General features: G+C 38.1%; 1 protein-coding gene across 2 annotated transcripts in view; it reads left to right on the top strand.

Moving 5' to 3' along the window:
- Positions 1–11,602, top strand: part of LOC126100411 (Meckel syndrome type 1 protein) — a 121,109-nt gene extending 109,507 nt beyond the window's left edge. For both annotated transcript variants that reach the window (XM_049911005.1, XM_049911006.1), the window contains exons 7-8: positions 5,101–5,339; positions 10,963–11,602. In XM_049911005.1, the coding sequence (XP_049766962.1) occupies positions 5,101–5,339; positions 10,963–11,193 (470 nt within the window). In that variant the 3' untranslated portion in view covers positions 11,194–11,602. The remainder of the gene's footprint in view (positions 1–5,100; positions 5,340–10,962) is intronic.
- Positions 11,603–12,273: the final 671 nt, after the last annotated feature.

Here is a 12,273-nt window from a genome sequence, read left to right as displayed (position 1 = left end):
ATTAAGTTCTCTTTCCCCCATTTATAATTAATTGCTGCTAGTTCTATTACACCCTCAATGCTGAAAGCACTTACATCTATTACACTATAATTACTACCACTGGCTGCAAAGATAGCTACCCCACCACCATGTTTCTCTTTTCTACTGAAGGCAGAGCAAAAGATCATGGAAAGTGGCTTACATACACTAATTAGCTCATCTGTGTACCAGTGTTCACGTATAACTAAAACATCAGGGTTATCAATTGGTGCAATGGTATCCAACTCGTTGTGCTTATTGCCAAGACTTTAAAAGTTCTGCTGAATTAATTTGAAAGTGAGTTCGGATTGTTGAAAGCTTGATGGACATGCCACCGTACCAGACTGGTTGTTTTTAAGAGTACAAGGGTTCTGCTGTATGATATTAGGGCTAAGTTTCTCCTGCTGGACCATACAGGGAGATTTAGAGCTACCAGGCTGTCCAGCATGGTTTACTAGTTTCCTTGGCTTGTCAGCTGTAGCTCTTTGTGTGGCAAGTCCTGTTTGGGTGGGTTGTGCCATTCCTTAGCAATGCACTTATTTACACTGCTTTGTGTAATGTTTCGTCTGATTTCATCAATAATTAATTTACTCACAATCTTTTTACCTCTCTTGTTCACGTGCATACCATGAGTTGTGTGCAGGTTTCTATCTAGGTTACTGACGTTTACCAAATACACATTGTGAAGTTTGTTACATATTGTTTTAAGCCTAACATTTGTTTTATGCACTTCCAAGTTCGCAATAGACTGGCCCATTAGATCATGTCTCTGTGGAATGTTAATGACAATTACTTTGGTGCCAGTCAACTTACAGAGTGTTGCTTTCATGTGCCTGATAGTGTCATTTGCTTCATTTTTAGCCACATCATTTGTACCACCAATGATAATGACATAATCATTCACTGAGAACGATTCACTATGTTGCACACACGGCTTCAGTACAGCAAAAAGAGGTGCACCAGGTTGAATGTGAACCACAGCTGTGAAGTCATCTTGGATATTCGCGATGTTTTGGGCTATTTTGCGGCCATGACTGTTTCCATATATAAGAATTATTATGTTAAAGAATTACAAAGATATTGCTATTGGAATACCATTCATATATATTTTTAATCATTATGTATTGTCTGTTTTAGTAGTACTGAGATGATATTTGTGAAGAAATGTGAGTTCTTGAAATCTGTAATCTCGTTTACAATTCATCTTTACACTTTTGGTCACAGATGAATATTTCCATTTCCTTCTAGATCTCCATTTTCTATCTCTTCTGTAAAGTATGCAGCACTTTAATAGTGTAGTCTGTTGCAACACTGTGTCCTGTTTTATCTGTACGCTTCACTGTAGCTAATTTGTTAGCTTTGTGTGTTCTTCAAAATGGGTATTAAAAATTTTGCGTGTTTGGCTAATGTACTTCTAATGCAATGGTTGCTCATTCCTTTATAAATCCCTGATTTGCTTTGTTTCTCGGCTGTTTGTGTGATGTTATGCACCAGTTTCTCTCTTAAATTTTTAGTGGTGGCAAAAGTTATTCTGACATCTGTGTTTTCATACAGCTTGCCTATTTTGTTTGAAATTACCCCTAAATAGTAGTAAAAGGTATAGTTATAAACTTAGGTTTTTGTATGCAAGGTAAAATAAGGGCGGAGGGAGGGACGGAGGAGTGGATGGGAAGAGGGGAGGAGGGAAAGAGGGTAGGGAAAGGAGAAAAGGGGGGAAAGGGAAGAGGGGGGAAGGGAGGGGAAGAGGGGAGGGAGGGAAAGAAGGGAAAGGAGGAAAGAGAAATGAGGTATGCTAATAACAGCACCACAATACATTTACTCCTTTAGAAGTTTGTTGTGAAGAATCAGGCACAATTTGACAATAACAGTAGCAGTCATAAATACAGTAAACCTTGTATAATTTGGAAATCAGTCCAGATCGTACAAGTATTTCATTCTCAAAGTATTCAATACACTTCTATATGCCAATTTTCTGTATAAAGCAGAACATGTCTAAGACAGAAATGGAATGCAAATTTTAAGACTTAATCAATAGTTGATTGCATGATGTCGGAAAGAACTTATACAGTTTTAATGTATTACAGTATACATTAGTTATCCACAACTCTACAGGGACACCACTTTTAACGCAAAGACTATACTGCCCTGGGAATGCTGTTATGCAGCGCAAAACTGAGAAAAGGGGTTAAGCACAGCACAGTGCGGTGATGCGGGAGTGGACATCAAACCACACCACCCTGTGTAACAATGAACAAGCTACATGCAGTGTCAGTAAACCGTAGGAAATGCTCCGTTCTTGAGCGCACTGTTTGTCAGCATTTCTCAGTTGCCATTATTATTATGTGCATTAACGCACACTGTAACATTGTTGCACACCTACAAATACTCTGCTGCAATCTGCACAATGAGAGAGGTGGGCGTTGTTCCGTTAAATAATGGTTTTACCCAGCAAGGTCAAGCATTCCAAGGAAATGCATTACCTGCATTATTTTGTGCCAGATTCAGTTGATTAGTAGCACTTTAAGTGATAACATGATGTCAAACAAAAAGAGTGTGTTGCTAATAATAGTAATAATAATAATAATAATAATAATAATAATAATAATAATAATAATAATAATGATGTCTGAGACAGGAAAGAATAATAATAATAATGTTTATTCGTCCATGTTAACTTTACAGTCTTGGACATCATCATTTTTTGTACAATTATATCAATATCATGTCATTCTAAGAATGAATATATACATCAAGTAGCACATTGTATATCATTCCATGCAATAATGTTATAAACACATTAGCACATTATATATCACTCCATACATATAATGATTATATACATCAATTAGCCAATTATACCGCGGTGGCCAAGCGGTTCTAGGCACTTCAGTCCGGAACCGTGCGACTGCTACAGCCGCAGGTTCGAATCCTGCCTCGGGCATGGATGTGTGTGATGTCTTTAAGTTTAAGTAGTTCTAAGTTCTAGGGGACTGGTGACCTCAGATGTTAAGTCCCATAGTGCTCAGAGCCATTTTTTAGCCAATTATATCAGTACCACCACTAATATACCACAGTATGTAAAAGAATAAACTAGCAGTACTGCAGCTCAGAATTCTTTTAATGAGTATAAACATCTTTTTATTAACCAATTTTTCAACTTGATCTTGGGAAGATCGCCTTGGAGTTGCTTTATATTTTTTGGCAACTTATTATAGAATTGTCTCCCAGTTACATATGGACTGTGGTCTGTAGCTTTCTTGTTAGTCCGTATCCTATGATAGTCACTTTTGGCTCAAGTATTGTAATTATGGATGTCACTGTTCTTTACACTATTTTCCTCGTTCTCTTTTACAAACATTATGGTCTTAAATACAACAATGAGTAAACAGTCAGTAATTTATAATTTTTGAAATAGTCCCTACAGGACTGGCGTTTGCTTATATTAGCAATTATCCTAACTGCTCTTTAATGAAAAGATTAAGGTAATTGAGGTGAGTAAGGCAGACAGACTTTCTGTGCACAAAATAATGCTGTGATTCAAATGCGATAAAACACAAATTTATGATACTTTAAGAAACAGAGATAAGATATGAGATGAAGAAGACAGGAAATAAAGAAATTAATGAGATAGTTTGGGAATGGTTCATAAGTGCATGGGCAAAAAAGTTGCCTTTGTCTGGATCCATGTTGCAGAGTGAGGCTCTGAAAGTCACTAAAGAGCTTGGAAATATGGAGTTTAATGTGTCCACAGGATGGCTGGACAGTTTCAAAGCTAGGCACAACAACATTGTGTGGAATAAATGTGTGGAGAAGCTAAAGATGTGTAGGAAAGTGTAGCAACAGAATGAAAGACAATACTGTAGCACCTAATTGCAAATTATGACCCAAAAGATGTCTTCAGTGCTGATGAAACGGGACTGTTTTATTGCACACGGCCTTCAAAATCACCAACTCGAGGTGAAGAGTGCACCAATGGAAAAGTGTCCAACGAAAGACTCAGTGAACTGCTGTGAAACACATTTCATGAAATGAACAAGCCACCAATGACTGGAAAGGCAGCAATACCATGTTGTTTCAAACGCATAGAAAATTTTATTTTGGTTCCATGCCAATTCCTTTTTGAGCAAGTTTCACTGTATAATGCTAGAAACAAAGATAGGCTCCATTATCCACAACTTCGCCTCACTCTTTCACAAGAAGGAACAAAGTATGTAGTCATAAAATATTGGCTGTCTTCCTCTGTATGAGTTAAAGGTGCCAGAAAATAATGAAAATTAAGGAAACCAAATTGAAATCATTTCTGTTTGACAACTCCTGCTCTGTAGATGGATTTATGAATAGATTATATTTATCAAATTTTATTGTTGCTTACAATTAAAAAAAAATATCATTTATATAAATGGCCAGTATGTAGCCAAAAATTACACATTATACATCTAAAGTTACTGACACATTTCACTGCATAGGGAGTCACAAATATGCTCCATGAAACAGGCCAAAAACTAAAGTAGTAGTTTCTTTTCCCTCCAAAATATCCTGATAACTGTGTAAGATATTGATTTACAGACTTTTCAGGGGCAAAAGGAGCTATTACTGTATGATAGGAAATTGTCAGTGCAGCCTGTAGAAGATGTTTCCATTAATTTTCTCTCTTTTATAATGAATATATTAGTTCATTGCACATTCTTGAATGTTATTATTGATAACAAAATCGGCAGGATGTGGTGAATGCATAAATGAGTAATGATGGCCAATTTCAAAGAAACTTTGGCATACATAATTACCAGATAAGATGTAAAATCTTTCCACATATATTGTAAAACCTTATCTCAATTCAATAGTGGAGTTCTTTACTCTGGTGCTAGGAAATTATTAAATCCTAAAAAATCAATTCTAAAATCACACCCTATCAACCCATTTCTTTATAAATTATCAGCCTTTTTTTGTTGCCCTATTGCAGGTACACTACGTCACTGCCACCAACACACACTGCTCAGCTTGTGTCTAGGATATTACAAACATATTACATACATGCTAAAACAAACATGCTTCAACATCTACTAAACTGAATGTCTGTTGCAGAAACACAGTGCCTTCGCCCCCAGCTACTGATGCGAGTTGCTTCGCTAGATAGTTGGGGCCGTTTCCGTGTGGAAGGCTACTGCCATGTACCTTTGCCTAACAGCGCAGGTCGTCACACTCTTTCTGTACCCTCTTGGCGGTTCACACCGGATGGACGCTTACATGAAATGAGACGTTTCTTTGTTGGAGGTGGTTGTAATGTTTCAATGGACATAGCTGGAGTGCCAGATGCAGTAAAGGTTAGTAGTTGCTAATAAGTACTGAAACTGAAACTACTGAATAAATTTATATTTATTTTTCCTGTAGGGTAAGGTACAGTAATGTTTGCATACAAATCAAATTATTCACAGTGTTGTTAGCATCATATTCATCATTTAGTTCATTAACAAGTAAGAACTTTCTCTGCTTTTTTTTATAGTGTGGTGTATCTACACATTTGTGCTCGGTGAATAATAGTTGCTGCTTTCCTGCATTCTGTTACATTTGTTCTTAATTATAGAGTATCTTAAACTTTGTTTCTTTAAGCAACCAGTAGAAAAAAACTGAAATCAAAGGTGAAACAACTGCACTAACAAGAACATTATCAGTTGAACAGATGGCACTCCTGGCCCAGTTTTTCCCTCTTCTGGAAATGATGGAGACAGGAAGGACAGTGCAGAAAGATTCATTCATTCACTCATTTTACCTGGTGACACAAAGAACAGAAAGTAATAATCTGGTTCACTTTTTGTCCATAGAGGATATCATTTATTATCCTGCAAAGGAGTCAGAAATCTGGCCAGGATGGCAGCGCCATTATACTTATGCCAAATAAATGGGGGAGGGGGGGGGGGGGGTATTTTAGTGTATGTCCCAATATTTTTACAACTGACGAACTGTCACGTTGCTATTGGTCTGTACATCACTACATGCAATAATATGACTTAGCTTATGTGAGAGGTACAGAAATCAATTCCCTGCCTGCTATAATAGTCACTGACTTAAATGACCGTTTAGAACAAGAACAGAAATAGAATGTCCAGTGTATATATTTGACCTTAACTGCTAACAATGCTTTGCTGGCAACAGTAATAGAACTACACTGATATTTCAGTCTTCCTCAGTTGTTTATAATCGTTTGGCATCTGCTATTTCATTTGCGGATGATAATGGTGACTCTCTTCAAATCTATGCTGATGGACTAATATGCCTTCAATTTTCCGTCCATCAAAATAACACTATTTTCAACAAGACTGTCACTTTTCTCTTATTTTCTTATGTCCCACAAGCATGAAATTTCCACTCCAAAAACATGTTTGACAATTTGTGACTATAAATCTTATACATCAGCTCTGGGAATGTAGGTTGGGGTGATATAGAGTAATAGTGTGACAAAATTGGTTTTCTTCCAAAATTTTGTCAGTTGTATAAAAGACAAAGGTTAATGCTCCTTAACTATCTCCAAATGTCTTGCATTCCTTAGATGTAGTTCATAAGGTATGTGATTACTGGACAGTCTGCTGGATATTTCAAATTTTGACAAAATAGAAGAAGGTGGCACTTATTCTCCTGTTTGTTGTGATATGGAGCATTATAAAAATGACTTAACTTTTAGGCGATAATTCTGGAATAAGCTGAGTTTATACACATTTCTTAAAAAAAATTGGTGTCTTTTTCTATATAACTATTCTGATTTTTGTTTTTCAAGTCATATATGAAAACAGTTCCCAGAACAAATCCCAAGTCAGTGCCTGAATCCACAACAGTTTATTGTTAACCAGCAGTTCTGTTCAACAATACTTCTTGCGTAGTCTCCCTTTGGTAACATTTGTCTACAGTCTAATGTGTATGAATCCATGTTTTATATCTGCTTTAATTCTGCTACATAATAATACATTTATCCTTATTGGCAATAAATATTTCATTGTGAGCACTTTGATTCTTCTTGAAACTTACTGGCAGATTAAAACTGTGTGCCGGACCGAGACTTGAACTCGGACCTTTGCCTTTCGCAGGCAAGTGCTCTACCAACTGAGCTACCCAAGCACGACTCATGCCTCGTCCTCACAGCTTTACTTCTGCCAGTCCCTCATCTCCTACCTTCCAAACTTTACAGTAGCTCAGTTGGTAGAGCAGTTGCTCGCGAAAGGCAAAGGTCCCCAGTTCGAGTCTCGGCCCAGCACACTGTTTTAATCTGCCAGGAAGTTTCATATCAGCGCACACTCCACTGCAGAGTGAAAATCTCATTCTGGAAACATCCCCCAGGCTGTGGCTAAGCCATGTCTCCGCAATATCCTTTCTTTCAGGAGTGCTAGTTCTGCAAGGTTCGCAGAAGAGCTTCTGTAAAGTTTGGAAGGTAGGAGACGAGGTACTGGCAGAAGTAAAGCTATGTGGACGGGGCGTGAGTTGTGCTTGGGTAGCTCAGTTGGTAGAGCACTTGCCCGCAAAAGGCAAAGGTCTCGAGTTCGAGTCTCGGTCCGGCACACAGTTTCATATCAGCACAGAAGTTTCATATCAGCACACACTCTGCTGCAGAGTGAAAATCACATTCTTGATTCTTCTTGTTTGGGGTAGATACATCAATCCCACTCCATTTGTCTTCATTTCCCTCCTTTTGTAAATTCCATACTATTGACTTACTCAACTTTAACATTTCGCTTGTACTTTCCATCAGCTTCTGTATCAGCACTGTCATTCCATCTTGTTTTCAATAAATGTAATGACATTAACAACAGGTCATCACACCTGCCTGCAAAGACATGTTCCACATACACTATACACAGTGAGCTAACAATGCACACTACTTTGAACTGGAACATGGCTGTACCTAGTCATGTGACCAAGTAAGTTCCATAATCAATAGAAGCAGGGATCCTTTAGACATTTGTCAACAAGACTGAAGGCTATCACTCACTTCAGCATGGAATCTCACTTTATTGGCCATACAGTGAAAATCCATCCAACAGCTCACAGCATGTAGGTGGATCAAGACTAGCCATGCAGAATTTCAGGCACATCCTGTGGCACCGCAACCTACTCCCCACTGCTTTCTTCCATTTCCAACCACTGCCATGACAGCCAGAAATACAATACCTTAGCACCTGCACTCAGGGGCAGGCAGCTTCCATCCTATATAAATATGGCAGCATCAGCATTATATTAATACTTTGCAAGGTGATCATGAAATGTTGCATTATTTCAAAAGTGACACCTAACTGGAAACCTGGAAACTGATTAAGCAAACTTACAAAAGAAATTAAGCAGATTAAGTATACTTACAGAAGAAATTTTCCTGCAACAGCTGAGAAAATAAAATGATATACTGATGTGAGAAGTAATTAAAATAGATAGATGTCTTAATCTACAGACTTCATGGTATACTGGCTAAGACATTAATTCATAGTATGAGCTTTGAAAAGTCAGCATCTGCCATATTCCAATTGCATCTGCCTAGGCAGCAGAATATTTGAGAAGGATAAATTGCTGTCTGTCAAACCTTTTACTGTTTTAGATGAGTTTTTCCATGGCAGCACACCTTGCCCTAGACGCAGATGTGCGTTTTGTACCACCTCACCAACCTTGTATGTTGTGGACATGTCTAAACATGCTGCTCCCCAAGTATCTGTGTACTGTGGATGTCTTAACATCCGCTCTCCATCTGACAAGGCCTCAGAAGACCTAACAGTACCGAATGAATGCCATGTCATCCTCAGCCGATAGGCGTCACTGCACACGCTTGCCAAGAGCGCGCAGCAGACCTGGATGGTCACCCAAGTCCGACAGCACTTAACTTTGGCGATCTGACAGGAACTGTTGTTACCTCTGTAGCAAGGCCATTGATCTTAACATCCACAGCTACATTTTTATCACAATCATCCAGTAGCTGTTCAAATTTCAGACTGCTTAACTGGAGCATTTTTTGTATGTTTGCTGCTGTGGTTGCATGTTGCTGTTTTTGAATCAGCCTTACATTTATGAATATTGCAAAGGATTGATGACAAACTGTTGTTCTTACCATTGCACATTTCTTTGAAAGTAGAGTACATATCCTTTTTAAGAACAAAATTACTCATATCTTCAATTGCTCAGTGGAGGAATTGTGGGTAACTTGATAGAACTGACAGTGTGAATTCTCCAGTACTCATAATAGTGAATATCATTTAGGGAATACCAAGGACAGCAATAGTCCTAAGATGTTTGCATAAAAAAATACAACACATCAGCCTCTTGTTTCTATGAGACACATAAACGATATTTTTTCAGTTTCTAAAAAGGCTCAGAAAGACAGTAAAATGCTTGGGAAAAGGGTATGTTTTAACTAATGTTTCATCAGAAAAAAGTTCATTTAATCAGTTTATGCATTTGCATTCAACGAATTGGTTTCATGGCTCAGTTGTTGAATAGGAAACTATTCGAGCTTTCTGTATTTCTACATAATATACGAAGGCATGCTGAAAAGTAATACTGCTCTGAATTGTAATGTCTAACATGGCAGGTTAATCTATACCAGTGGGTGAGAAACAGCATTTTGTAATCGAAAAATGAAAGCTGTGTACAATAATGGGTCTCTTTACAACACTGTGATAGGTGATAAAAGTTGGATTCACCATTTTGACCCCAGAACAAAAGAGCATCAGTGGTGTTCTGCCACAAAGGATCACTGATGCCAAAATAGTTCAAGACCATGCTATCAGTAAGGAAAATTGTGCTCAAAGTATTGTGGAATGTTCATGGTGTGGTGCATTTGACATCTATGCCTAAAATGCACCATCATAACACTGCAAGGGACTCTGTGACCCCCAGAAAAGTACACAGAGTGCCCTCTCCTTAAGCATGACAGTGCCAGCCCATACATAACTGTTTGTGACATCTGCAACAATCGAATGCCTGGGGTTCACTGGCATCAGTCATCCTCCATATGCTCCTGACTTGGCTCCATCCAATTTTCATCTTTTGCCAAAACTTAAAGAACACTTACAAAGACTTCAGTGTGATAATGATGAAGTTGTGCAAGCAGAGGTGAGGTTCTGGCTCATCAATAAAGTAAAACATTCATCACTGACAATATCAAAAAACTGGTCATCATTGAGAGAAATATGTTCATTGACAGGGAGAGTACATATGTTGACAAATAAATATGTAGACACGAAGAACAAAGATGTTGAATATCAATAAATATTTAAAAAACTTTAAAGGTTTTTCACATAAAGAATTTGAAGGCATTACTTTTTGGCAAATCCTCAAACATATCATTAGGTATTCTGTTAAAAATGTCATATGAAACAAAATGATTTTTACACAGTAAAATGAAATACTAAAAGAATTGCAGGCTTGACAGTCTGAATGGAAAGATATGTGAATCAGAAAACTTTATTGTTACTTTTCTTCTTGTGACTCATGAAAAAGCTGAAAATCAATTATCAAACAATAGACATTCCAGGTTGGAGTATCAACAATGTTAGGAAAGGGATACATTGCTACTCACAGTAAAGATGACTGACTGAGTTGCAGACAGGTACAATGAAAAGATTGTTACACATTATAGCTTTCAGTCAAAGCCTTCTTCAGCAAAGAAAGCACACATTCACACAAGCAAGCAGACCTCACACACATGACTGCTACCAGAAGCAGCTCTGGCTAGTATTCTTTGCTGAAGAAGACTTTGGCCGAAAACACTGTAATGTATAGCAGTCTTTCTGTTGTGCATGTCTGCAACTCAGTGCGTCATCTTTACAGTGAGTATCAGTCTATATCGTCACTGGCAGTGTTGTCTGTCTTTCTTCATCCTTCTAAAGCCTCTTTATCTGTGATGTTGTTATGTTATATTTGTCTGCTTCATTTTTGATTTGTGTCACGTGTTAATATTAATCCATCTCCTTTCAGGGTAAACCAGTACTTGGCAAGTTTGGCTTGCGTACTGTTAGCAGTGGCACAGTCACAGTTCGAATGGACATTATTCACCAGACATCTGAAAGGGCAAAGGGTTGGGGGAAGAATGTGCCCCATCACCTGTCATCATCAGCATTACTTAACAGTGTGGAAGCTGTGATTGCTGCTTTCAGCAGAGCTCGTCACAGGATGCTACGGGCAAGGCAGGGCCTCGATGTGCCATAGACAACTGTTCAGTGGATCCTGTCATATAGTGCCAAGCACAGTGTGTTCCAACAGCAAAGAGGATCAACTTGTATTCTGCTTAGTGCAGTGGTTGCAATCAGGTTAGGAACTGCTGGAAGACATAATGAAGTATTGCAGTCAAAATAGAGACTTGTTAAACTGTAACAGTTTGGATATGCGTATACAATGCAAACAAATAAAAAAAATCATCTTTTTCCTTTAATAAAGTTTAATGGTCCTGTTGATTTAATCTTCAGTAATTGCTGACTCCAGTTTTTCACTTATGCACGGTGAATATTAAGTAAAAGGACAAGTTGATTCTTTACAAGAAAGGGAATGGATGTTGAGTCTGTAATAACACAATTAGACCTGTTTCATCAAATTACAAGGCCTTAATTTATTATTTAACTGATGCATTTTTGGTGTTTGTGTTACCAGATTTCCTTTCAGAGAGATGAACAATGTGGTTGAGCTCAACATGTTTGTACACCAGCTCTGCAATAACAAGTCTATACAGTACTGAGAGGAATACTAGTACAAGTGCCACACGCATGATCTCCCAGTATGGAGTGAATGAACGAATGATGTGCATCCTGTGTGAAAACCAGTACCATTCCTGTCATCCGCAACATGTGCCAGGATTATCAGTAGTAGGATTTCCTTCAAAAGAAGGCTTTGCAACATACCACTATCATTAAGAAATTTCTGTTGTAAGTATTATTCACTGATCATGTACCCTTTGGTTAGAATGCAGTCATGTCCACACACAGCTGTCACCTATGGGCTATAGAAGATCCTTTGGGAATTGCTGAATTGTAGCATCATCAATGTGTTAACATCAGTGTTTGGGCAGGGGTTACTGATGACCATCTTCTTGTACCATTTGTTTCAGCACAAGGTCATAATGGACACATACACATCCAGAACTCTACTTATTTTTCTGGAGGATGTGCCTGTAACAGTACAACAACTAACATGGCAGATACATCATGGAGTACCAGCCCATTGCCATGTCATTGCATGTCAGCACCTCAACATCACATTCCTGGGAGACAGATAGGACAAGGTGACCCTTGTCTC

This window comes from Schistocerca cancellata, chromosome 9, assembly GCF_023864275.1.
Source record: "Schistocerca cancellata isolate TAMUIC-IGC-003103 chromosome 9, iqSchCanc2.1, whole genome shotgun sequence".
Lineage (NCBI taxonomy): Eukaryota > Metazoa > Arthropoda > Insecta > Orthoptera > Acrididae > Schistocerca > Schistocerca cancellata.
Note: the sequence above shows the minus strand (reverse complement) of the source record. Positions and strands in the feature narration are given on the sequence as shown.